General features: G+C 39.2%; 3 protein-coding genes across 5 annotated transcripts; 2 read left to right on the top strand and 1 right to left on the bottom strand.

Moving 5' to 3' along the window:
• Window positions 1–3,037: 3,037 nt before the first annotated feature.
• LOC110737659 (putative uncharacterized protein DDB_G0282133) lies at window positions 3,038–4,811 on the top strand. The gene has a single exon (XM_021917994.1). The coding sequence runs from the start codon at window positions 3,579–3,581 to the stop codon at window positions 4,755–4,757; it is 1,179 nt and encodes a 392-aa protein (XP_021773686.1). The 5' UTR covers window positions 3,038–3,578; the 3' UTR covers window positions 4,758–4,811.
• A 2,524-nt stretch (window positions 4,812–7,335) lies between these two features.
• LOC110737658 (germin-like protein 5-1) lies at window positions 7,336–8,801 on the top strand. 2 transcript variants are annotated; one of them, XM_021917991.1, is made up of 2 exons: window positions 7,336–7,472; window positions 7,995–8,801. In XM_021917991.1, the coding sequence occupies exons 1-2, from the start codon at window positions 7,361–7,363 to the stop codon at window positions 8,540–8,542; spliced, it is 660 nt and encodes a 219-aa protein (XP_021773683.1). In that variant the 5' UTR covers window positions 7,336–7,360; the 3' UTR covers window positions 8,543–8,801. The 2 variants fall into 2 exon arrangements, with proteins under 2 accessions (XP_021773683.1, XP_021773684.1); XM_021917992.1 differs by having other exon boundaries at window positions 7,346–7,472; window positions 7,979–8,801.
• On the bottom strand, window positions 7,354–14,545 carry LOC110737657 (putative RNA-binding protein YlmH). 2 transcript variants are annotated; one of them, XM_021917990.1, is made up of 11 exons: window positions 14,269–14,545; window positions 12,851–12,954; window positions 12,625–12,756; window positions 12,461–12,534; window positions 12,259–12,364; window positions 11,603–11,671; window positions 11,357–11,421; window positions 11,178–11,276; window positions 10,049–10,148; window positions 9,864–9,957; window positions 7,354–7,449 (listed from the first exon to the last, which is right to left on the bottom strand). In XM_021917990.1, the coding sequence occupies exons 1-10, from the start codon at window positions 14,429–14,431 to the stop codon at window positions 9,895–9,897; spliced, it is 975 nt and encodes a 324-aa protein (XP_021773682.1). In that variant the 5' UTR covers window positions 14,432–14,545; the 3' UTR covers window positions 7,354–7,449; window positions 9,864–9,894. The 2 variants fall into 2 exon arrangements, with proteins under 2 accessions (XP_021773682.1, XP_021773681.1); XM_021917989.1 differs by lacking the exon at window positions 7,354–7,449 and having other exon boundaries at window positions 9,711–9,957.
• Between the last annotated feature and the right edge of the window lie 13,197 nt (window positions 14,546–27,742).

Raw genomic sequence — 27,742 nt, 5'->3', positions numbered from 1 at the left:
TAGAAGCCTACTTATTAGTAATGATCATTTTTTAGGGTTCATTGATCTAGCTAAGAATAAACCAATTTAGACTAGGATCAAAGACTAGATTGGTTAATTTTCGATCTTGGACCAGACATGAATTGGACTAGACTAGAAGGCAGCAATTATTATAATTATTTTTACTTCTTTACAATAAAAGTTACCCTTCTTCGATTTTTCTTGTTTCATAGTAGTCCATATTTGATTTGCTAGTAATTTGACATTAGTAATATAATAAGCTTAAGCACCTCTTAATCAATCAAAATTAGTTCTTTACGCGAAGGTGATATGATAGTCTTCTCAATGTATTATACTCGTAGTTAGGGTAAGACTAGTTAATACGAAGTAAATGATACATAATCAATACACATCCTTTTTTTAAAAAAAAAACAATCTTGAAGAAGTTCTAACCAAATGAGATAAACAATGCAAAAAAGCACCAAAATATTACTCCGTACTCCATAATACATAGCCACAAATCCAATTATTGTCGAATTTTCCTAAGCAAAAAAGTCCAAATTCTATATCATCATTCTTCCTCCTTGATATCTTGTTACCAGATTGCACTCCATCTCCAACAATGCAATCCATATCACCATATATTTTTGTTCAAATACAAACTAACTTCAATAAATTTGACTTTTTAGATCATCATGTTTGTCAACAACAATAAATTAACATATACTTCTTCCGTCTCTTATTTTTTGCCCCATTGTAAAAATATGGGTCAAACTTTTAAAACTTTGACCATGAATTTTCGTTAATTTATACGTGATAATATACATATTAATGTGAGATCTTGTTAGAATCGTCTCATTATATAGTTTATTAATATCAAATTTTAATAATTTCTACGCGTATAGAAATGAAGATATATCCGTTTAAAGATACATCTTGAAGACCGTGAAAAGTCAAATGGGGCAAAAAATAAGGGACATTGGGAGTAAAGTAGTAAGAACTATGCACACACTTTTAACCCAAACATTCTTTATTGATATCAAGTAACACCCTTTATCTCTTAATTAGTCTCATGCTCTCATAATCTCAATTTAAGTTAATCTTACTTAATCCAAACTCGAACTCGTAAACGTGATCTTAACTTTATTGTTTACCCTCAAAACGTTCTCTCAATTCCATATATATGTACATGATTGAAAATTAGGATTTGTAGTTTGACAAATTTCAAAGGGTTCACTTGTGAAGCTTAAGCTTATATAATTCATATAATATAATTATGTTCAAACATGCTTAACAACATCTTAAACTAGAATTGTTCATCATGTAATGTCAGGTCCACTTAATCAATTTTATTTTATGAACAAGAAACATACGATTATCAATACAATCTAATGAAGCTCCGAGCACGAAATATATACAAGATCACCATTAACTAATTAATCCATAACATAACACCATATTAGTCCATGAAAAATACTGTACAGAAATATCAAATGTATACTATGCAAAGATTTCATTTATGAAATTAATCTTGCATAAAAAGGAACTTAATGACGAAACAAGTCTAAGAAAACTCATCTTATATTATGATTAGGCTAAATAACAAAAAGTAAACATTTTCTTTCAAATACATTTGAATACCACTTGATTTTACAAAATTCTAATTTCAATTGCATCACCATATATATTATTCTATGGTACTCTTTTTCATTAAAAATAAATAAAATTTTCTACTTTAGAAATATTAGCATCAAGGGGATAAGTGAGCTGTTAATGCCTATGCATGCTACTATGGAAATTTCTTAAAGCTAAAACAGACCTTAAACATGGGATATACAATCCCTATCGATTCTGCTGCATTTATAGAATTGAAACTCGACACCTCTAATTAAACTGGAACAACTTTCTTACGACCTTACCAGTTGATCTAAACATATACATGCTCGTTTAGACAAATCGAACCGCCATCTGACAAGTTTTATAATTTCTGAAATAAAAAAAACCTTCCAGTAACCTTGGTTTTCACTAGAAGAATAGAATAGAATGTGTTCAAGGGTTTCTGCCATAAAGCAAAAAGAGGAAAACCATAGAAGAAGGAAAAAGAACAAAAAAGGAAAGCTCATATGATATGAGTAGAAGGGGCCATAATTTTTTTTTTTTTTAAAATTGTGCATTATTAATTTATTATTATTATTATTATTTTGTAAAACAAATATAGAAAGTGGACAGCACAGGTACTACTCGTAGTTTTGATTGTTCTTAAAAGCAGTGCGTGGAAAAAGAATGCCAAAAAGGCATTACATGAGACAATGGTCCATGCTGCTCAACATCACTACTAATCTACATTAACCCCCCCCCCCCTCCCCACCTTTTTTTTTTTTTTTTCATGTTCTGCCTCAATTTAATTTTATATTTGTACATTACTACTTCATCTGTTTGTTTATAGTTACAACACTTTTTTAAAATGAAAATGTCATAATAGTTACAATACATTATAAAAGAAGGGTTTTATGGTGAAAATTGTTCTATTACCTTTATTTGAACCTCATGGCCCACTTGATTATACTCATAACAACCTCTTAACTTCATTTTAAGTGTATTACATCATGTGAGGTCCACTTTTCTTAAATACCGTGATAAAGTGTGTGTTGCAATTATAAGGAAACGAAAGAAATACATTCACAGTTATTTTCGAGTACACTTAAATCTATATGAAAAAGGCTATTATGTCACTCATCATCTGATCATCTGGATGAGACATATTAATCCATTTGAATAACTTAAACTCATACTTGTATAACTTTATACACCCAACTCTAGGTATACTTGAATACAAGATGGAGATTCTCTAAAGATTTACTCTCTCTATCCTAAACTGTAAAATCATTGACACAAACATTAAGAAAATATATTAAAATGTTGATATTAAACTTTAAATTATATCTACTTAACCACATATTTCAAGATAAAATATGTTTTAATATGTCAAAGAAAAACTATGATCAAGTTAGTACGTGAATAGTTAAAAAAAAGTCCAGCATGTCAACTTTTTTGGGACAGATGGAGTACCATACTTCGGAATACAATTTTTCTCGCTTCTATTAATCAGAGAGATGAAAACATTTGTGGCAACTAAATTAAGATAGGGAAAGTCAAATATTTTTTTTTTTTTAATTTTTTTTTTTTAATCTTACACACCCAAACATGGGTAAGTTTTTATTTTCTTTTTATGAGGGGCAGCCAAGTAGGGTAAATAATAGCAGAGCATGCAGTATAGAAATTGATTATACTTTCATTCCTTCACTCAATTTCCATGACAACAATAATACCTGCAGACCTCATCACTCTCACTTAACGTAAAGCTAACGCCATTCTCTCTCTTTACTTTTCCCTCTTAAAGCTCATTCTTTCATTCTACTATCACTTTCATATTTCCTTTTTTTTTCCACCTCAAAATACACCCCCAAATTCCCTACTTTTTTTCAAAATTTTGCCAAAATCTCATCAACCCACTTCAATTTCTTCCTTAAATACCTCAATTCTGCAATTATTTCACAACCCCAGAAGTTAAATCACAAGAATTTCACCCCCCAAAAGTCATGAGAGATAGAGGAAAAAGAGAGGTTGAAGCATATAATAATAATGGAGGAGATTATAATTTTGTTGGTGATAATTATTTCCCTGAATTTCCCTGCAAAAAACACCCAAATTCAGCTTCTTCTTCAGGTGGGATTTGTGCTTACTGTCTTACTGATAGACTTGCTCAGTTAGTCTGCCCTCAGTGTGGTGAACAGAGGCTTTCTTCTTATTGTTCTTGCACTTTTAACACTAATAATAAGTTCTATTCTAGCTATGATACCTCCTCCTCCTCCAACACCACCGCGGCCGATGTCGGAAGAATCTCATTCTTACTAGAGAATGACAAGAACGGTGATGAGATCTCGAGTTCAAGGTCGAGAATCGAACGAAGATCAGCTAGTAACCATGATGATTTCTCCCATTTTAGAAGAAGCAATAGCATTTCTACTACTGCAGTCAATAATAATAATCATAATAATCATCATGGGTCAAGATCAGAAACTGGTAAGTTTTGGAAGATTGGAAGATTGTTCAGAAAAAAGAGAGATAAAAACAGTCAGATTATCAGCAACAACAATCAGAATAGTCATAATAATGAAGAAAATTATGAGTGTAATGGAGTTTCAAGATCAAGATCACTTTGCAGTTTCAGGGGATTTTATGATACTGATCAAGAAAATGGAGGTTTTGCAGTTTCATCATCTGCTGCAAGAGCTTCAAGTGTAAGTACAGGAAATTTTGTTCTAGATTCAGCTAAAAGAAGCTGTTTTAGTGAATCTGAAGCAAGAATTAGCAACTTCGATTATTGTGATGCTTCTAATTTTGTTGGTACAAACAAGAGTAATATTTTCTCACTGAAAGAGAGTGAGTTTGTTAATAGTGAAGATCATGCTTTCATTGATTTGAAACTGCATGACATGTCATCGGAAAGCTCGAAAATGCCACCTGATCTTGCTGCTCTGAGGAGGAGTGGGCTTGGGTTATCAACTAAGGAGTTCGGATTTCGAGGCGGTGGTGGTGGTGGTGATGGTTTGGGGCATGAGATGTTCAGAAATGGTGAAGGGTCATGTAGAATTAGTAGTGTTAGTGAAAGAGAATTGAGGAAATGCAGAAAGAGTTACAAAGTTTGGAAATGGTTTTTCAGGCATCAGACTGATAATTCTGGCAAATTTGATGATCATGGTCCTTTCAATTCATAAGAATAATCAATGTGTTCTTGATACATCCTTTAATCATATTCCTATTTTTTTTTATATCTTTCTTTAGTTTTGTTCCTATTTTAAGTTGATTTGGAAGAAATTGAGGTCTTGTTGCTTTATATTAGGTGAAGAAAATGCTAATTTTACACCAACAATCAAAGGGGATATGTGTTATTAAATCCTCCTTTTTTCTTTCTAGCTTGTGAATAGGACTCTTCGCTTTCCGTCTTATATTCTTTATTCTATAGAGAGGCAAGAGAGTCGCAAAGGATAATGATATAGACAATATCTGATAGATGCGAGGCCTTGATTACATATTCGCACATTCGTATAATTATTGTAAGTGATTATTGTGTTGCATAACTGAAAATAACACTCAACTCGGTCAAACTTTTGCTACTAGCATGCTAGAAATTATTTGCGCAAAAGTAGTGGGCTTACTAGTTAGGATGTGTCAATATTTTGTTTGGTTTGGTTGTTCTCTTTTTGCTCATGTATCATGTCAAACATGAGAAATCATTGCATTTTGCATCATACATTTGTGGTTGCTGGATTCTATTAAATTGTTGATATAATTATATCTATTGACTTTAAGAGAAATATTTAATAGGACATTAAAAAATTTAAGCAAACTCAATGCGGAAATTTAATAGCCACACTATCCAAACACCTTGTATCAAAGTATAAACAACATAATTTTACTCGAATTCATGTATAGTGATTGGATCGTTTCCATATTCTCTCCATCACTAAATATATTATAACCGATAACAAAGCATCACAATTTCAGGAATATTGATAGTTATTTCCGAACATTATACAATAAGACTCGGTAAACGTGACTATCAAATTCATACGACAGTAGGTAAATGACTAAACGCGAAAGCATGTACTGTATGATGTTTTGTCACAGTCCACAGAAAAAGAGTCAAATGTGCCAAAGCAATGCTCTTTAGGCAAAAGAATAAAATTTCGGTGAGAACAAAGATATGGTTACCATACACATTGATAGTGTTTGCAGGACAACATTATAGTATAATTAGCACTTAATTATGAAAATAAACATAATTAAGAAAAGCTAAGTTTATGTCTGAACATCTGCTAAGTTAAAAAAAGGCATGTCAGGAAACCTTTTTTGTGCAAAAAAAGTGTTGCGGCTGAAGGTTGAAGGTCTAAGGAAACGGTTTTGTCTTTCTGAAATAATGTGTAAAAGATTGGTCTTATGCTGTCTGTTGTACTAATGACAAGTAAATTGAAGTAGAAAAACCCAAGACATAGAGATAGTTGAAATCGGGAAAAGAATAATGTTGGAGTGTTTTTTACATACCTTTTTTTCTATGTATGTGAAGCACAAAAAAATGTGCTCGTATACAGGGTAAAGTGCCAGAATAAATGATTGGGGGTGCGAAAATCACTAATTTTTATCATTGCAGTTGGGTCATGTTTTTGCAATCTAGTATGAGAGAAAGTAATTAAAAAAGCGTGATATTTACCCAATTTTTACTTATCAAAACTTATTTTGACAAAAATTGTCCGTACTAAACTAACATAAACTTTTATGAATTTATTTTTTTTAGTTGAATTTGATTAGTCCTTATCAACCATTATACGAAATACAAACTTATTTTTTCAAAACTAATCTTATACAAAGTATGAACTTTTAAAAAAATAAAAAAATAAAAAAAAATAAAAAAAATAAAAATTAGTGGAAATAAAGTGAACAAAACAAAAACCAGGAGAAATTACAAGGTTACTATATACTGTAGTTCTCTTCAAAATTTTGAAGAATAAAAATAGTTGGCTGCATTTGAGCATGCAGACAAGTAGGTCTACTCACATAATAAGAGTAATTATCATCCAAGATTAACTATAAGCATCCTTTCAAGAAAATGATCAGGAGAAAAAAAAAAAAAAAATATATATATATATATATATATATATATATATATATATATATATATATATATAAACTAAGATTAAATAATTATCATAGATTAGTTGAAATGGTCAAGACTAAGAGAGAATGTTTTGAACCAAAAAATGCCAGCCTTGAGCATGCCATTATTATCCTATAATCATTTTGTGTTTCTTCATAGCAAGTACCGTTTGCATTATTAATATACTGTAGTAGATTTTAAAATGCAAGTAGCTATGCCAACTCACAAATAGAGAAGTTGTCAACATGCAATGCATTACACCAATTCATTTGTCAACAGATTTGGGATCAGAGGAAGAGAGTAATTCTTTAATGAAATATTGTACTCGTATTTTATTACTCGTTCAGTCTCTTTTATTTTTCCGACTATGATTTTCTTTGTTACTCAAAAAGATTCTAAATAGAAAGAATAAAAAGAAACGGAAAGAGTATTACACATTCAGTTGAAATGGTCAAGCCTAAGAAAAGACATGTTACCAGCCAAATAGCTAGCCTATTACTATTAAATTATATTTGATGCCTTAGCACATCTACAGATTATGTATTATATATAACATGATGCCAATGAATCTGTTATCAATCCTAGCGACTTGAGTATAATTATCACTTATAGTCTTGTCCAAGCTAATTGCAACCGTGGTTCTTCCTCTTGAATTTCTCATTTGAAATGGCAGGAGCTACGGCGGTCCTGTTGGTACTACTAGCGGCAATTGCTACTGGGGCCTTTGCCAATGATCCTGACATGCTTCAAGATGTCTGTGTTGCAGATCATACACCAGGTAAATCTACTCATCAAAACAACTAATTCAGACTTCATGTATAATCTAAAAACAAGAGGTGTGGGGGGAGCTCCGGAGCAAGCCATCCCCCTTGATCTCCAAGGTCAACAGATTGAATCTGCATTCCCTCTTCTCTCAAGGCAAGAGAGAAGATCCCAGTGGGTGTCACACCATGTCACCATGTCTCATCTTAGAAGAAAATAAATTATAGTCTTGACGCAAAACTCTTAGACTAAAATTAATTATTGCTAATCGTATGACATTGGTAAACAAATGTATAACAAACCTCTAAAGATAATCCACCCTCAGACCCTCACTAATACTAAAGTTTTAAGGAAACAAGTAAAATTACACCATTTTGCACATTTTTAAATGGTACTACTACATTCTTAGAGTGTTGTTTTTTCATTAGTCCACATATATTGTTCCTTCTATAAGCCCTAGTTATTTGTTTTTCAGATTTCACTTTATTGTTTTTTTTTTTTAACAAAATTGAAATCTGTCAGCTGATCAATGTCTCAGGAATACTTGTGAATGGGTTCGCCTGCAAAAATATTAGCACAATATCCCCACTAGACTTCTTCTTCAAAGGGATTTCACAACCAGGCCAGATCACAAACACTATCCTCGGTTCAAAAGTCACCTCAGCAAACGTCCAAGACATTCCAGGTCTCAACACATTGGGAATCTCCATGGCTAGGGCCGACTTTGCTCCCTATGGTCTAAACCCACCTCACATTCACCCACGTGCCACTGAGATGCTCTTTGTTCTCGAGGGTGAGCTATATGTTGGCTTCATAACCACCAGCAATAAGCTCATTTCCAAGGTTGTTAAGGCCGGTGAAGTATTTGTTTTCCCAAGAGGTTTGGCTCACTTTCAGAAAAACATGTCCAAACACCCAGCTGCTGTTTTAGCTGCCTTCAACAGCCAACTCCCAGGCACTCAACAGTTTGCTGCTGCTCTCTTTACTTCTGACCCGCCTGTGCCTAATGATGTGCTAGCTAAGGCTTTTAACATTGACCAACACAATGTTGAGAAGATCAGGGCTGGCCTTACTCCTAAAATGTAGGCTTTATCCATGGTAACATAACATAAATCCTTAAATTCAGATGTTAGTTTGTAACATTAAGCTATTAGCAATAAGGATTGTTCATAATCGATTAGATTATTATCTTTTTCCATTATTGAATTCCTTTTTTTTTTTTTTTAATTATGTTTTCCATGTTGAAACTATTGTTCTTTATTGGTATGTATTACTAAATGTAAGTTGATCAAATTTGTATCATTATACCAACATATTATTTGCCATAATTTTGATTTGAAATTCATTGGAATTAGACAAAGCATGTTGTTTCTTGTGCGTCCTCCTACTAAAGGTTAAATGGTCACAAATATGTTCCCAATTTCTGGGACTGCCTTTTCCAAAAAAAAAAAAAAAAAGGAGAGGCAACAATGTGTCTAGCAACCATTATGATTTGGTCACAAAACAAATTTGGACACCAATGTACTAACTTTGCGACCACTGTTAACGATAGCTATTTCCTATATCTTGTAGTGTGTGATCCTCCTTCAACTCCTTAAATTATTCTTCTTGTTCAAGAAAGTATACTGTTTGAGTATCAAGGGTTAACAATGAAGTTGTTTTAAATATGACAAAAATGCATAGTGACATCAGAGTTGTGATCCAAACTAATTGAATATTTACTTCGATTATTAGTTGATTTGGTTTATTCCTGGTTCCAAGTAGTAGAACTATTATTGGACTACTTATCCCATACAAGTAACCTTTGATTACACTACGCCTCTAGAAGTTGTTCAAAAGCCGACTTTAGCTTGTTCACACTTCACAATTACAAGCAAATGAATAAACAAATAACTATCAGATCTAACCCCTGCCCCCCTCTCCTCCTCAATATTACACCCAAAAAGGTACTGTTCAAAAAGGGGTTGTTTCGAAACACTGGCAATGCATAGATGAGGCCATATCATGCCATCACTCCCCCCCCCCCCCCAAAAAAAAAAAAAAAAGCCCAAGCCACTTGCCATAATCATTGATCCCCCTCAACAATCAAGTATGGCTTTGTCCCTAGTTCAAACATCAAACCTCTCTTTCATCATTGATTCATTGCATGTAAATTTATTGTATTGCCCCATGTGTATAATGTAATATCTATCGTCGAAATATTCAAAGACACGGAAAAAGAAGAACCACTAATTGTATAAGTCAATGCATGATGAATATGAAAGCATTGGCAAGTTACTAAAAGAAGTTATATACACTAGAGTTCACCACAGAGTTAACAAATAGACAAGATGGATTTGAATGGAAAGTAAACCCAGCAGAACAATATACAAATTATTTGAAATAATTGTGTAACAATTTAAAGTACCTCTGAATATGGTCATATAAAAGTCAGTTCACTACAGATATCGTATAAGTTCAATTGCATATTTTCCCTTCTTTGTTGTAACTATCTCGCCGATCTGCAAAGCGATTGAGAATTTTTAGTTTTATTAATAACTGGCATAATAATAAATGGAACAAAAAAATGAAATTCTTGCATAAAAAACAAACCTTTAATCTCCCACTGCCACTGACTGAGACGATGTCACCAGTCTTAAGTGTAGCTCCGTTTTTCGTCACAGTACTCCAGTTAATGCGGACATCTCCTTTGCTATAAAAATGATTAGTATAGTGCATTAAATCCTATTTCTAGCTCATATGTCATACATTTAGCATATTAACTACTCCATTCCCAAATAACAGGCCTATGCCCCTATGGGCTGTCTCAACATAGTAATCTATCACTTTCTAGATTTAGCATATTGGAATCTGAACCTTGCTAATACACCTTTAAATATTTGATGATATATTAGTTAAGAACTTAAGACATTCAAAGAAAATCTACAATAGCATGATGGACATTTAAGACTTCAAGTAGTGAAAAAATAGGGAATTTTGACTCAATCCCCTGAAAAAAAAAAATCTCAGTCAAATGTGGGCATATAACAATAGGAGCTTTGCCGGAACGTCAGCCACAAACGAAGGATGCCCAGGCCCCGGTTCCCAGGGTTAGATTGTTACACCAAAGGATATGCTAAAGTAGTGTGTGTTGGAAGACTAATCCCTAAACAAAAATAAAGATATATGCGACCAAAAGTTGAATGCAAATCCACTTGTGCAGTTGGCAACAAACGTCAAACATTGATAATAACTACATGAAACGACCAAAGGTAAATCACACCAAGTTGCAGAAATATTCTTCTTTTGCTACTGTTTGACTGTTTCTACAATGAATGTTATGTGTCATATGTTATATTGCAAAGGCCATAAAATCTAAATGTAATGGATCATACTATTAACAGTCTATGACTCTATAAAAATTAGAAGAAATTGAGCAATTTGCATCCATGAGAATGACATAATGGAAACTTTAGGAAATTTAAGCTTGCAACAACTATGCTAAGGACAATTCACAGCCAGAAACAATGGCTTATAGGCTACAATTTGTAGATTGAATGATGACACACCTCATATACCACACATCTACAAATGAAAAACAAGTGCAGTCTGGGATTCCCAACAAACTAAAGAAAGAGCTGGCAGATAAAATGATATCCATATTTAAACATTATTTTACCACCATCCATTATGAAAAACAGAATACAATGAATGAGAAATGAAAGGCAAAGCTCAAATCTACCTTATCAAATCAGCAAACTTTGAGCGTGAAATTTTAAATCCAGCACTAGCTAAAGCATCAACTCTCAATGACGACTCTACTGTCTTTAGTGTCTTGATCCTGCATTGAACAAACAATGATGCTTATGGTGTAGATTCCCTAAAATTTGTGAATGTATAACAACCAACAGCTTCCCTTACCTTGGTGGTTCATATTCGAGTTCTTCCAATGGAATCAATGTACAAGAGACAGGAACCTTACCAACCTGCCACAGAAAAGCTGCTCACAAAAAGATTTTGGTAATATTTTACTTAGTAATACTTTTTACATGTTCACAATTCATCTTAAAGCTTCAATACTACAATGCTACAAAATTACAAATAAAACAACTGAATCACTCTTCTGAGCTCAAGTGCAAAAAAGGGATCCAACAGAAAGTTCTTTACCTTGTCTAATGATGACATCATATAGTCAACAAGCTCAGGAACAATAAGAACTTGAGCCCCCTTTTCTCCCTGTAAATCCAAAAATATATAATCAAGATATATTTAAAGTCATAACTCATAACCATATATCTAGGCTAGACAATACACGTAATAACTTTTTGCGATTTTTTTTTTTCATTTTCCAAAAAATCCCCCTCTCAAATCCAGGGCATCCTTTCAAGAAACCAACTTGCTTGTTCATCCTCAAGAATGAGCAACAGGCATTTTCAAAAGGGCATGATTGATAGTGCAATATACTTATGTTAGTTGTATTTGAGGAGAAATTTAAGGGAGTTTGTTGGAGGATAAATGTTATAAATCACATCAGGAGAGAGGGCATCACCATATTAATTTGGACTAATCAGTGCTGCTTCAAATAGTTCTATAAAATACTCTCTACACTCCAACTTAAGATTAAATCAGAAGTCTAAACTCAGCTTAATCATATAAGTAGTCCTCACTCTAGCTGCGAGAAAGAGGGGGAGAGAGAGAGGCATTGAACCATGAAATATGATTAGCTTGACTTATTCAAAATTTACCATACCTACATCTTTCTATAATCTAGCAATTATCAAATGAAAGTTAAACATAAAAGTCGAATGGACTACATAACATGCCTGAAGGAGAATATCTCCAAGCTTTTCTCTGGCAATCCCTGTGCCTAGAATTGAGCCAAGGAAGTCCCCATGGGTAGGTGGTTGAAATCCGAAGTTCCCTGTAATGCTAGAGACAATAATCATTAAGCAATATACGTACTCAATAGTTATGCTTAAACACATAGCTAGCAAAAGAAGTCAGAACATAAGAGAAATGACCTACCTCAATGCTACAACTGTATCAGAAATAGATCTAAGAACTTCTGGGTGTCCCACAGAAAGTCGACACCGCTCTGCCTACATAATTTAGAGAAACTCAAACTAAGTCAGTAGAAGACTTACAATAATACAAGAATTAGACAGCTAGCTTCAGAATAAAATTTTGACCTCCAAATATCCGCCATTAGGAATAGCATTCACATCAGCTAACTTTTTCAAGGCCACCATAGCCTCATTTAATACAGGCGGGGTAAGAAAATCTGTATGCAGGACTTCTCTTCTCAATGATGCCCGATTTGCCTAGAAACCAAAGAATATCCTATTAGACTAGTACAATATATAAAGCTACAGCCATGACTCCAGTTTATAAGATGAGAGAAGGAAATGCAAGTACCATATCAATAATATGCTTTATCTGTTCAACAAGGTTTCTGTCACTAACTCCTTTAAGTAATACATCCACTTCATTCTTTGTAGCTTGAGTTACTTGGCATATTTCTGCATGATTGGCCCATAGACTGTTAAACTGAGATGTATGCAGACTTGATTCCAGAATAATTTTTCAGTGCTAGTGGATTTTCTAAGGGTTAACAACTACCATGAATTTGCAAAAGCCTTATATACAGTAAGCACATTTGCTCACTAGATTTCAAAAAATGGAAACATGCACACGAAAACGAACTTTGTGTAGTCAATTAGTTGCTCACTTGTTGGCAAAGGTGATAAGTCTGTGACTCATATAACCATGCTGCATAAAAGGAAGAATAGTAAAAGCTTACCCATCCTACCGAAAATTTATCCCTTCCTCAACACTCTCCTTTTCCTTCATCCTCTTTCCTTGTCCTCTGCTCCTTAATTTCCTTTCCCCCCCCCCCATCCAATTTTGAGGTCCAAAGTCTTTAAACTCAGAAACACCATCATTTGATGAAGATCTAACCAGCTGTGCGAAGCAAGATACGTGTGTGGCCTTACCATTGCAGCATTGCCTTACAAGAGGCAGTTTGAAAGACTAAAACAACCTAATTATACCTATTACGCTGAATAACTACAAACTTAGATCTCCCACAAGTCCACAACCTCTGCATAAAAGAGTCAAACAACCAAAGTTTTTCTCCAGCTGTCTTACACTGTACAATCTTTCTCACAATATCCTCTACTCAGTGCTATCTCTTCACATTCTCATACTTTGATATCTCTAAGGCTCCAGGATACTAAACCAAGATTTAGGTTTCGAGCTTTGGACAACCAACAATAACAACCCCAACAAGGTAAAGCTACCCATGATCTCCAAAGTCCATCATTCAAGAGCTGAAAATTTTCTTCTAATTCCTTATTAAAGGCACTAACTTAAAAACACTTCCATCCTTTGTATATCCCTTTCACCACAAACACCAAGATTAATCATATTCATATGCTCATACAATATCCCGTCAAATTGAAAACAATTTCAGAATTCAAGCTATAGCTATACAGTCTACATTAAATAAGCATGCATTACTGCTTGAAATTCTAGTAACCCACATTGGCATTTCATCAAACACCTTAAGTACAATATAAAAAAAATAAAATAAATAAAAAATAAATAAAAAAAAAAACCCAAAAAAACTCCAGAAATAGGGTGTTTTTCACAAATGGGACTTTATTATCCAACCCTATGCAGCAAAGCATAAAACCCACAAAATACCAATCCTTTTTTTTTTACTTTATTTGAACCTGCAACTTCTGGGTGGGAAAATTTCATAATAATCAACAGAAAATTTGAAGAACCCATATTGCTAAATCTAAAAATAAAAAAGGAAATGAATCGATTACCTGGAGAAATTGGTGATGAGGAGAGAGAAAATGAACGGAATGTTGGAGAGTGAAGAAAGAGATTGTTGCGATAAGGAAGATGAAGTGCATTTATTAGTAATCCTCCTTTTGGAGTGATGAGAATAGTGGAAGCCATGAATTGAACTCGAGATAGTAAGCTCATTGTATTGTTTAATTTAGATGGATAGACTGAGTCACTTGGATACAGTTTGTTATAGATTTTTGCAAATTCTGAGATTTCTCCTCCCCTGCTAAATAGTGTCGATTAGATTAGGTCCCGTGTCATGCATGTGAATTAATTTCATTATTGTTTATGATTCAACACAAAATTTAAAAAAAAACAAAAATAATATTTTGTATAATATATAACTATAGTATTTTTTATTTTATGTACTAAGTATATAATAAGATGAAACATGAAATATAATGACGACAGAGTAATTAGGCAAATAAGTTTAAAATTTTAATGATAAATTGATATCGTTTTTCTTTTTATCAACTAAATAATTAAGTATTTTAAAATTGTATATTAAACAATGGGATTGTAACATAAATAATTACTACAATGTATTTGATACAATTTAGGATAGTGGAAAACATATCTAATTTGTCGTGCTTTTGATATACATAAATAACTAAAAATTAAAAATAAATCAAATAAGATTGATATTGTAAAAAAAATAATTATGATATTAAGAAGTCGTTTCCTAATAAGAAATTAAAACATTTTGAAATTTCTAAATAGAGAGTATATGAATAACAAAAGAAGGCTTAGGGAAGGAAGAATAATATTGCTTCGGCTCTTGGTGTTAGAGTGGTGGTGTGCATGATAGGTACTTGGGTCTTCCAACGGTTGTGGGTTGATCTAAGAAAGTGTTGACTAGGGGTGTGAAAGAGCGGCTTTGGAAATAGCTTCAAGGGTGGAAGAGGATGAGTTTATCTAAAGCGAATAGGGAGGTCTTGATTAAGGCGGTGGCCCAATCTATCCCTACCTACGTGATGAGTGTGTTTCGACTCCCATCTTCTTTTTGTGATGAGTTTTGTTCCTTAGTTTCTCACTTTTGGTGGGGGCAAAAGGATGGTGAACGCAAAATTCATTGGGTGGCTTGAAAAAAGCTTTATAGACGAAAGCTCAAGGAGGACTTGGTTTCCGTGATATTAAATTTTTTAATAGGGCTATTCTTGGTAAACAAGCTTGGAGGTTGGTTACCCAACCCAACTCGCTGCTTTTTCGGGTTTTGAAGGCGAAGTATTTCCCAAATTGTTCTTTCTTGGAGGCTTTGGCGGGGTCCAATCCAAGCTATGCTTGGAGAGGTATAAATGAGGCTACATGGGTGATGAAAAGGGGGGCTAGATGGATGCTTGGAGAGGTATTAATGAGGCTAAATGGGTGGTGAAAAAGGGGGCTAGATGGAGGATTAGAAATGGTGAGAATGTCAAGGTTTGGGGTGATTGCTGACTGCCAGGTACTCAATCAAAGAAGGTGATTTCTCTGTGTCATTTGGGTCGTGAAGATATGAAGGTGAGTGACTTGATCCTTGCTGATGGTAGTGGGTGGAATTTTGATTTGCTGAAGGAGTTGTTCCTTCCTTTTGAGTGTGACCGGATCTTAGCTATACCTCTTAGTGATCGTTTACCAGAAGATAGCTTGTGTTAGGATCATGAGGTGGATGGCATTTACTCTGTTAGATCGACTTATAAGCTGATTTTTGGAGGAGATGATGAAGAAGTGAGATGTTCCAATGATCACGTCATGCGCAAGACGTGGAATCAAATTTGGGGGGAACCAGTGCTTCCTAGGATCAAGTTATTTTTTCTGGAAGGCTTGTCATGAAGCCCTTCCCACTTGTAAGGGTCTTCACATTCGAGTTAGCAGCATTGATGGGGGTTGTGGTGTGTGTGGGGAGAGGGAGGAGAGTGTGATTCACGCCTTGCTTACCTGCCCGAGAGCATTAAAAATCTGGGAAGAGAGTGGTCTGCTGTGGGCTGTGGAGGGATGCTGGAGGTCCTTTTTTAACTAGGTTGTGCACAAATTTTGCAGCTATGATGATGAAACCCGCAGGCAGCTTATGACTTTATGCTAGGCTATTTGGGGGGCTAGAAACCGAGGCATTTTTTAGAACGATTGGAAAGATGCCTGGGAAGTGGGGGATTATGCTAGAAAGACTATGCGAGATATGGAGAAATCATGTAAGAAGGAAGCGAAGGTGTGTGTCCCCAAGCCTCGTGGCAGGTGGCTACCCTCTTCAGGAAGCTGTATAAAGATAAACGTGGATGCTGGCTTGCTAGGCGAGGTGGGGCTTGGTGTGGGGGTGGTTGCGAGGGATTGCACTGGGGATGCTTTGTGGTGTGCTAGTGTTAAGGTGCAGGGACGGTGGGAACCAAAATTGGCTGAAGCAAAAGCAATTTTGGTGGGTTTGAAGTTGCTGAGCTCGGTTGTGCTGAGATAGTGCTGGAGAACGACTGCGAGGTGGTTGTGAACGCCATCAAGAAGGGTGATAGAGGTTTCAGTGCCTTTCATCTTCTCTTGGATGACATCTTGCTGGCTGCAAATTCTTTTTCTATTTGCTCCTGGTCTTGGGTCCAAAGGGAAGGTAATAAAGTGGCGTATGATCTTGCTCATGCTCCACCTTGGGTAATTGGTAGGAGTATTTGGTTTAATAACTTTCCGAATTATGTTTGTAATCTTCTGAACTCTGATTTGCAACCTAGTAATGAGTAATTTTCCTCTTTGAAGGTTTCTTTCAAAAAAAAAAAAAAAAAAAAAAAAAAAAAAAAAAAAAAAAAGGCTTAGGGAATAATAGTAATAGTAATTAGTAATAATCAAGTATGAACCAATTATTTCTAAAACACATAATTTTATTTTGATTTTTATTTTTTTTATTACAAAATCACTGCATATATAATATATTGAAGATTTAAGGGATTAAAATGCTGCATAAGGATTAGGAAATAGTATATACTCCATATATATGCAAAGTAATAGACGTTAGAATAGTATTTATGGAAAATATGTGAATCACAAATATATATTTTGTGTAAGTAAGTGAATGATTTGGTGAATATTTTTAGTATATTTTACAATAAGTAGTTGATGTCACCGTGGAAAAAAACTTAGAGGAAAAAATAGTATCAAATTGTGACACGTGTTATTTCTAGAGTCGATTTCTTCCTAGTGTCCGTTTTAATATTAGGTCATAAATTGAATAGTATCGATATATAATAATAATAATAATAATAATAATAATAATAATAATAATAATAATAATAATAATAATAATAATAATAATAATAATAATAATAATAATAATAATAATAATAAAAGATATGGAAAATATGTGAATCACAAGTATATATATTTTTATTAGGAAAGTGAATCACAGTCAAATGATTTGATGAATATATATGTTTAGGGTAAAAATACCCCTAAGACACGTGGCCCTATAATGGCTTTCCACGTGTCAAGATCGCAACGGTCAGCAAAGGCCCAATCCCTTTGCGACACGTGTCATTGTACCCTAATTGAGGTACAGCTCTCCCCTACTATAAATAGTAAGGGCAGACCTCATTAATGGGGATCGAATCATTTTCCAACAACCAACCAAACACAAATCCCCTTGCAAACGCTCTCAAATCGAGAAGCATTTATCGTCTTATTTCCTCATTAAGAAAGAGACTAACTTAATCTTCGGAGGTGGAACACCCCAGCCCCAGCCGGAGTATTCCGTTATTTGTGCAGGTACAGGCAAAGGAAGGAGCATACTAGGAAATTGTAACTCTCCCGTAGGACAGATAAAAAACCCCCAAACATCTGGCGCCGTCTGTGGGGAGAGTACTTTCTAGATGACTTCAGAACCGGTACTACCGGGTAAAGGCAGTCAACCTGCTGGTGAGGCTGAGGTCCATTCGGACCAAGATACAGCCGACAACTATGAGGTTGAAACTTACACAGCTGCCGATGGTTCTTTTAGAACCAAGCATACTCGTTCCAAAGACAAAAGGGAACGGGCAGAGCAGCAGGCAGGCCCAAATCATCCCATCAGGGGACCGCTTGGGTTAACTCCTGCTTCAGAAGGGGTCACCCCAGTCTCCAGGTATGAACTCATGAACATTATGATGAGTTTCAAAGGGGAAATCAAAGGCCTTCTGGATAACACAGCCGGCCCCCGTAAGGGTCAGGCAGAAGAAAAACGTCTTGGAAAGAAGACGGCCAAAATAATAAAGGGTAGAGCATCTACGCTGCATCCGAAGTCAAATGTGCCGGCTAGGCCCATTGATTTCTCAAAGATACACACTCCCATGGATGGAGCCAGAAAACCCGTCCGACACATGCAGTCGGATGGAACAAAAAAAGTCTATTCTGATGCTCGGAAGCTCATTTAGGATAAAAAGACTCAGCGTTCCGAGTCGGCATCAACGTCGACCTTTCGAGACAGCTTCAATGTTACGTCAGGGAGGCACTCGAGAACAAACAATGACAGCCGGACGAGCGAGATTTCCGCTCGATCCGGCCCTCATGTCATCCAACCGGCATTGCATGGGACACCATACACGCCTTTTGGATCTCCATATTCACAACCGGGTCTTTTCGGGAAGCAGTAGCAACCGCCTGTCCAGTCTACGGACTGGCAGCTCTGGCTGCTCAACCTTGGGGAACAGCCAACGGCGTTTTCCAGGGAAATCACCGAGATGGCCCAGCCGTCGAAAATTAAAAACGTGTTGGTGGGCGCCTATGATGGTACCACCAACCCGGAAGATCACCTCATGGCATATACCAACCTGATGTATTTGCAGGGTTTGGATGACGCCTCATGGTGTAGGTGCTTCCCGGCAACGTTGAAAGGGATTGCTCAACGTTGGTTTGGCAACCTCCCAGCCGGATGCATCAATAATTTCAGGACATTGGCCTACTGGTTTACATCCAATTTTTTTATGAATATTTCTGCCAAGAAAACAAGCCTTGATCTTGGGGCAATTCAGCAGGGAGATAAGGAAGGGCTCCGGTCATATGTCAGGCGGTTTAACCTGATGAGGATCCAAATCCATGGATTGTCTGATGACGTTGCCTACACTGATTTCTTTAAAGGCCTAAAAGACGGGTCAACTTTTAAGTTTGACTTGGTTAGGAAGAGGGTCTTTACTCTTCACGAGGCGCTTATGAAGGCGGAGGCCTACATTCAAGCAATAGAACTCTGTGCTGTGAAACTTCCAACGGATTACAACAGATCCGGCAAAAAAAAGAGTCGGCCTACCCAGCCGGCCAAAAAGGAAGAAAATAAGAGAAAGGGGGTATGGGTAGCAGACCCATCCGGCCAACCTTTCCAGAAAAGAAAGAGGTCGGATCCATATGTACCAAAGTATGAATTCAACAAGGATTGTGCTTCCATTCTCAAAGAAGTAAAGGACCGGTTGAATCTTGACAAACCGGCTCCCATGAAGAGTCTTGTAAGCGCCCGGGATAAGAGCAAATATTGCCTTTTTCATGAAGAGATTGGCCATGACACTGAGGGTTGCTTTAGCCTCAGGCGGCTCTTTGACCGGCTAGCTGACGAAGGGGCTCTCAAGTCCTATCTATCCAAGTCAAAGGGTGCTCCCAAACAAGTAAAAGGACCACCCCCAAAGACACCGGCTAATCAATCGGATACGGATGAGGATACCATCCTGACCATAACCGGTGGATTTGCGGGAGGTGGGCCTACCATCCGGGGCACAAAGGATAACATTCGGAAACTGGTCAACTCAGTGGATGAGGGCCAGTCGTCTGAATATTCATTTCCGGAAGTTAACATCTCCGAGAAAGATAGAGGAGAGGTCAGGCGGCCTCATGATGACCCCATAGTCATCGAATGCAAAATCGCCAATCAACGAGTTGGCCGGATCTTAATTGATACCGGGAGCTCATCTGACCTCATAAGCTACCGGTGCTTGGAAAAACTCAAGTACAAGCCCAGTAGCATGCATCCGGCCTCATACCCTCTTGTTGGTTTTGGCGGAGGAGTAGTGCATCCGGTGGGCATGATTGATCTACCCATCCGGTTCGGAGAAAAGGGAAAGGGCCGGCACATGGTTGTCAAGTTTCCTGTTGTAGGAGAACTGACTGCCTACAACTTGATTATTGGCCGCCCAACCCTTAACATCTCAAAAGCAGTCATCATCCCATCTCTAATGTTGATCAAGTTTGAAAGGGATGATGGCACAGTCGGTTCCTTAAGTGGGGACCAAAAGATGGCGAGAGAGTGTTACCTCTCGGACATCAAACCAACGCTTGACATAGACAGTCAAGAGAAAGAAATAGTCGAACTCGACGACTGTGATCAAAGCTCACCGGCTATGAAGCCAGTCGGTAAAAAGAGAAAGGCGGACCAAATGGCGCCTGTAAATGGGAAACAATAGAAATCACTGTCAGGGGAGAGGCCAGACGGTCTTCGCCCCCAGCCGGCTGGAGAAATAATTGACATTGTCCTTGAAGACAGCCGGCCAGACCGAACCGTCAAGGTTGGGACGGTTGCTTTTGATAGCTTGGGACCTGACTTGCTCCTTTTGCTGAAGGAGTTCAAAGACGTGTTTGCCTTTGAAGTAGAAGAGATGCCGGGGATAAGCCCGGATCTTGCTGTTCATAAACTCGCTGTGGATCCTAAGAAGAAGCCGGTCAAACAAAAGAAAAGGAACCATGGCGAGTAAAGGTCCCAAGCGGCAGCAGCTGAGGTCAAGAAGCTCTTGGATGCTGGGTTCATCCGGCAATGCTACTACCCGGATTGGGTAGCCAATGTTGTCCTTGTGAAAAAGCCGAATGGAACCTGGCGGATGTGCGTAGATTACACGGACTTAAATAGAGCTTGTCCAAAAGATAGCTACCCGCTTCCAAAGATAGATCATTTGGAAGACTCTACAGCTGGCTATGCCCTGATGAGTTTTATGGATGCCTACTCCGGCTTCCATCAGATACCCTTGTGGAAGAAAGACCAAGAAAAGACGACTTTCGTCACAGATCAAGGGCTATACTGCTACACGGTGATGCCGTTTGGGTTGAAGAATGCGCCTGCCACTTTCCAACGAATGATGAACTCGGTCTTTTATGATCAGATTGGAAGGAATGTGGAGGCGTACATCGATGACATGATAGTTAAGTCAAAACTACAGGCGGATCATCTAGCTGACCTCCGAGAAACCTTCACCACCCTCAGGCGGCATAAAGTCATGTTAAAACCGAAAAAATGCGTCTTTGGAGTTGAGTCTGGGAAGTTCCTCGGATTTTTTATTGATCAGAGAGGCATAGAGGCCAATCCGGACAAAGTACAGGCGGTGATTGACATGCAGTCGCCTCGTACCGTCAGGGAGGCCCAAAAACTTACCGGTTGCCTGGCAGCATTGGGGAGATTCCTCAGCCGGTCAGGTGACAAGTGCCTGTATTTCTTTCAAGCAATCAAAAAGAGGTCAAGGTTTGAATGGGGTGAAGAGGCTGAGGCGGCATTTCAAAGGCTGAAGCAACACTTGCATTCTTTGCCAAGATTAGTGAGTCCCCTACCCCAGGAGGCTCTCTATATGTACTTAGTCGTCTCAGTCATTCCTTGAGTGCCGTTCTCCTTGCCGAGAGGGACGGCAACCAGCTCCCAGTCTACTTTATAAGCCACGTCCTCCGCAATACTGAACTTCGGTATCCCATGATCGAAAAATTTGGTCTGGCTTTGTTCAAAGAAGTCAAGCGGTTGAAACCCTATTTCCTGGCTCATCCGGTCACCGTCTATATTGATCAACCGCTCAAAAGGCCTATGACCACTTTAGAGTCATCCGGAAGAATGATTAAATGGGCTGTGGAAATTCAAAGTCTAGAAATCACTTTTGAACCTAGGCGGGCAGTGAAGGGTCAGGCGTTTGCCGATTTCATTGTTGAAATGACAAGACCAATACAGCCGGATAATACTGATCAAGTTTGGAAAGTATATGTAGACGGGAGCTCTACTGTGAATGGTTGTGGGTCAGGCGTAATTTGTCATTCTCCAGAGGGGGACAAATACGAATATGCTCTACGATTCAAATTTCAAGCTTCAAATAATGAAGCTGAATACGAGGCCCTGCTAGCCGGTATCCGCATGTGTAAGGCAGCCGGGGCAAGAAAGGTTGACGCCTGTTCTGATTCTCAACTCATCGTTAGCCAATACAACGGTGATTATGAGGCCACCCATCCGGTGATGATTAAGTATCTTCAGGCGGTCAAGGAGGAGGCTGGGGCATTTGATGAATTCAGTCTAAGTCAAGTACCCAGGTCCGAGAATAATCAGGCGGATGCACTATCAAAATTGGCATCATCCGCCACATGTGACACGCCTAGGTCAGTCTTCTAGGAAGTCATGGAAAAGAAAAGCATTGAACATGATCCCATTGGAGTTCTAGATCGAAGCTCCACTTGGATGGACCCCATCCGGGATTACTTGTTAGACGGCACTCTACCGGATGTCTCATCAGAAGCAGCTGCTCTTAAAAGACGAGCTCTAAGCTTCGTAATACACAAAGGTGAACTCTTCCGGAAGGGTTACCTACAGCCTCTATTCAAATGTGTTACCCCAGAAAGGGGAAGGGAAATTTTGGAAGATCTGCATTCCGGCTTCTGTGGATCGCACATTGGCGGAAAGACTCTTGCCAAAAGAGCCAGGCGGTAGGGATACTTTTGGCCCACACTCGAGGCAGACGCATTAGATCTGGTAAAAAGATGTGACAAGTGCCAGAAGTTTAGCCGGCTGATCAGACAGCCGGCCACTAATTTAACGGCTATTCACAGCCCTATTCCCTTCGCCAAATGGGGCATGGATATTTTGGGGCCATACACTCCTGCCCCAGGCGGCAAAAGATACATTTTAGTGGCTGTTGATTACTTCACAAAGTGGGTTGAGGCCGAGGCGGTAAAGGGCATCAAAACTAAGGATGTCATCTCCTTCATCTGAGAAATGTCATCACCCGGTTCGGTGTACCCATGTCAATGGTCTTTGACAATGGCCCCCAGTTCGAAACGCCTGTCCTAAAGACTTGGTTGCAAGATCAAGGGATTTCCCATTACTTTGCATCCGTTGGCCGTCCTCAAGCAAACGGACAAGTTGAAGCTTTTAACAAGCTCATCTCAGGCGGCATAAAGAAGAAGATTGAAAAAGCAGGCGGTCTTTGGGCAGAGGAATTGACTCATGTTCTTTGGTCTATCGGAACCATTGAGAAGGGGTCAACCGGTGAAACTCCATTTCTTATGGCATATGGCACAGAGGCGGTGCTTCCCATTGAATTATATGAGCCAACACTTCGAATCATGTTATATGATGAAGAGGCGAATTGGGAAGCCATGTGCCTGGCTTTGGATACTCTTCCTGAAAGAAGGGGCAATGTCGCCTTACGTCATGAAATCTACCGGCTGCGAATGACGAGGGCCTACAACAAAAGGGTGCGCAAACGCCCCCTCAAAGTTGGAGATTTTGTTTTACGAAAGCTTGAGGCAACCGGTAGGGAGAACGAACAGGGGAAACTGACCCCAAACTGGGAAGGACCCTACCGGATTTTTGAAGAAGTTAGAAACGACACATACCGCCTGGAAACCCCAGACGGAATGCGGCTGCCTCGTACCTGGAATGTAGATAACTTGAAAAAGTACTACTTCCAAGGAAATTGTAATTTTTTGTAAATAGTAATGAAATGTGAAAGCCTATATTTTCCATTCATACAAATTGTATTAGCACCTGTCTAGTGCAAAAACACAGACGGAAGAACACTTATTAAAATCACTGCTCCAAAAAGAGCAGTCATCCGGCGACACCCATCCGGGTGAAATCGTTGAAGAGAACAACTCCATTCCGGGTGGTACATTGTTCTAGCGATCAAATGACTCAAATGGCATTTTCATCAAAGAAACTTGCAGCCGTTAGAAATGATCCTTCGCATCTAGGATTCATCCGGCAAAGACCCAAAAGTGGTCCATTCGGCAAAGTGAAAATCCTAGTGGGTTAATGCAACCGGGTTTTATCTAAAAAGCCACCTAAACGGTTTTACAACCCAGCCGGGGCAGGAGTAGATCAACCATTGATCACCCATCCGGCTGCCAATGAAACGGCTGCCTGTTTACCGTTGGAGTAAACATTGGGCCATTTCAGGGGCATTTTATTGTACCAGCCGGGGCAGGAGCGTAAAATAGAACGGCTGCCTGTTTACCGTTGGAATAAATAAACAGTCATTCTACTTTGGAAAAATATTAACCGGATGAGTAGTAAAAGTTTTGTAATATTTGTAGGAATTGCATAAATAATAAAAAAAATGCAATAGAGAGAATATAAAATAGCAAAACCGATTACGTCGGCCAGTAGATTAGGATTTTAAATGTTAATCGGACCCTTGTCCGGGAAAAGTACATTGATACACACGGCACGCAGGCCGGTAAAAGAAGTTATATAAAAAAAAAGAGAAAAATTCATTGCTGCTCCTGTTGCTGTTGCTGCTCCTGCACCTACACCTGCTCCTGAGCCGGCTCTTGAGTCTGCGCCTGCTGCTCACCCTCTTGTTGCTCTTCTTCGACCAAACCTGCCCATTCCTCGAAAGGAGCAGGCGGGTCCAGTCCAAGGACCTTGGCATCATATACCTCTGAGGCATACTTGTACCTAAGGTCGAAGAACTCGTAGTCATAATCCGGGTGTATGAGCCCCCAGGCGAGATTCATGCGCTCCTCATTATCGTTCTCATTCTCAGCAATCAGGCGGCGTTGTTCTTTTTGAAGCTCTTCTTTATGAGCCGCCTGACTAGAAGCAAGTTCATTTTTGAGCCGGTTGACGTCGGCGCGAAGGTCGGCGTTTTCCTTGTCAGCTCCTTCTAAAGCCTTGAGATCGGCTTGAAGATTGTTGACCTTTAGAGCTAGCCCATCCGCCCTCGCCTTCTCCGCCTCAGCAGCCTCAATAGTTTGCTTCAGCAATTCCTCTTGTTCCAACTCTCGCCGTTTAGTTTCCAGGTCATATCTAATGGCATTGTATTGGGAAACATCAATGAGCTCAGATGCCCGTCTCTGGGCATCCCTTACCTCCTCTTGCTCTTGCGCAAGGGGACCTGAAGCCTGTCAACTTTCAGCATCACCTGTGATATCAGCCGGTAGAGGAATGTTAGAATTATTTTCAAACAACTAAAGCGGCAAACAAATAAATTACAAGAAGGTGATGCATCTGGTAAAATTACTTCAGCCAGGAGAGAAGTGATCCGGTCAATGTTGACTGTATGCACAGCCGGCACATCCTCTTTCTCGGTCCGGGTTAGGGTCTGGATCATCCTCTTGGCATACTGTTGATAGTTGGGCCGGCTGGAGGTAGCATCTGCAATTAGAGATTTATCTGTCAGGTGTTGGGCATACGCCGCGCCAATATTCTGACGGCTTCCAGAAGAATCTCCGGATTGGCAAGCTTGGGTCTTTACTCGCATAGGCCCAAGCGGCCAGGGGGGATCAAAGGCAAAAGTCATACCTTTGTCGGACTGTGGGGTAGTATCACCCCTAGCCGCGTTTGAGCCAGTGCCCGTTTGAGTCTGACCAGCCGGAGTCACCGGCTCCTTTACACCCTCATCCACTACTTCAATGGTGGGAACAATTCCACTAAGGCTTTTGCCTCCAGTGGTGGGCCTGCCTCCTGCAGGCGGTTTTGGAATAGACTTAGCCGGCGGGGGAACCGGCATCTTCAGTGCCTTAGCAGCAGGCAGAGGAATGTCCCCCGCCGGTCTTGTGACCATCTTAGACAGAGGGCGAGGAACAACTTTGTTCCCAGCCTGCAAATATACAAAACCAACCGGTTAATGTCAACACAGCATACAGATGCTACAACCAATGAAGTAGAGGAAATAAATGTCACCCCGTCGTCTTTGGCCGCCAGCTGCGACTTCTTCTTCTCAATTTGCTCCTTCCGGAGCAGAGCGGTTGAGGTAGCCGGTGTCTTTTCTTTCGGTATCTTCTCCATCGTAACTTCTGCAAAAACAAAAGAAGAATGGTTAATATGCAGTACAAAGTACCAATATCAGGCGGCTAGGGCTGGTGATTAATAAAAACCTACTCTTAGGAAACATGGTGCTAAGGTTGCAGGCGGAGAGAAACGCCTCATCCTTGAACCAGTCCGGGTGGGGCACCCAGAACTGAGGAACTATTATCTCGCTCCCATCATCCAGGCGGGAGGTTGTCTTTTTGAAGAGGCCCTTCTGCATGATTTGATCCCATGCCTCGCTTGGCACTCTAGGTAGAGCACACTTCCTACCAAGGAAAGCTGGGTATTTATTGTATCTACGCAGCCGGCGATTAAGTTGAGGAGATGGAGAAGAGACGACATAAAATTTGCTCTTCCAGCTACTCCATTTGGACGGTTTGTCCAACGTCATCATATATTCCTGGTGCGTGGTTAGAGTATACCATGCATTCCACCCACCCGGCGCCCTGCTGAGATAATGCATGTGTGCAAAGGCTTCCTAGCTTGGTTTGACCTCCTGCATCTCACAGGCGGCGATGTATCCAAGTATGTTGACCCATGAGTTGGGGGTCAACTGCCATACGCCCAAGTCATACCCCCTTAGTATGGCTTTAATACAGTGGTGAAGGGGGAAACGGAGGTCGGTTGTGAACGCCACCTCATAGCAGCCGAAGTAGTTGTCGGCATTGTCCACATCATCGGTCCAAACGACGCTTGCCTCTACAGGCGGGACAACGACTTCCCAGTCCTTCCCTTCCGGCTTCTTCTCCAAGAAAGCAGGTAATGTTGCATTTAGAGTAACCACATCCCTGGCGGACATGGTCATGTCGGTAGGGTCGCCAGTAGCCGGCCACTTATAGGCTTTTTCGTCAATAGGGGCAGTCGTTCCAGGAGACTCCTCATCAGAGCGGACTCCTCATTACCGGCTGATCCCTCTCCGGATTCTTCACCAGATCCCTCCCCGAATTCCTCAGCGTTGGAACCAGAGCTATCCAAGATACTGTCACCCGGTGTGCTAGGTGTATTCGGGGAATTTTGCGGAACCTCTTAATTAGGACCCATCTCAGCCGGTTCCTCGACTTGTTCTTGATTTATAGTGTCAGCCGGATCAACGGCTGCATTGTCGGACTGGTAGTCAGGGTCGACTGCCGTCACTCTGATCCGAGCCATCCTGTCCTACACATGAACAGAGACGGTCGGATTCGATGTAGGTGAAGGTTGTTCCAAGCACCCCCAGACGGCAATCCCAGTCCTAGACTCAGCCGTTCCTGGTGACCGGCTGACCACAGTCGTAGGCTGTGCCGTGTGTGCATTGGTGGAGTCCATATCCTAATACTATGTAACCGGAAATAAAAGAAAGTGACAAGTATGGGATGCAGGCGGTACCTTTGAAATGAGAAAGCTGAGAGAGTTGGCTTGAAGTCACCTCAGGCGGGGAACTCCGCAAAAGTGTTTAAAGCTGAAAAAGACAAAGTACTTAGCCAGTTATTCACTAACTCGCCCAAAAACACCCA

This window comes from Chenopodium quinoa, unplaced genomic scaffold, assembly GCF_001683475.1.
Source record: "Chenopodium quinoa cultivar QQ74 unplaced genomic scaffold, ASM168347v1, whole genome shotgun sequence".
NCBI classification, from domain to species: Eukaryota; Viridiplantae; Streptophyta; class Magnoliopsida; order Caryophyllales; family Amaranthaceae; genus Chenopodium; species Chenopodium quinoa.
Note: the sequence above shows the minus strand (reverse complement) of the source record. Positions and strands in the feature narration are given on the sequence as shown.

Bases quoted from the DNA above. Each gene is read 5' to 3' on its own strand.
- LOC110737658 (XM_021917991.1), top strand. From the start codon at position 7,361: ATGGCAGGAGCTACGGCGGTCCTGTTGGTACTACTAGCGGCAATTGCT. The intron at 7,473-7,994 runs GTAAATCTACTC...TCAATGTCTCAG, and splicing joins TGTTGCAGATCATACACCAG to GAATACTTGTGAATGGGTTC.
- LOC110737659 (XM_021917994.1), top strand. From the start codon at position 3,579: ATGAGAGATAGAGGAAAAAGAGAGGTTGAAGCATATAATAATAATGGA.
- LOC110737657 (XM_021917990.1), bottom strand. From the start codon at position 14,431: ATGAGCTTACTATCTCGAGTTCAATTCATGGCTTCCACTATTCTCATC. The intron at 12,955-14,268 runs GTAATCGATTCA...CCAATCATGCAG, and splicing joins CTCATCACCAATTTCTCCAG to AAATATGCCAAGTAACTCAA. The intron at 11,422-11,602 runs GTAAAGAACTTT...TTTCTGTGGCAG, and splicing joins TGATGTCATCATTAGACAAG to GTTGGTAAGGTTCCTGTCTC.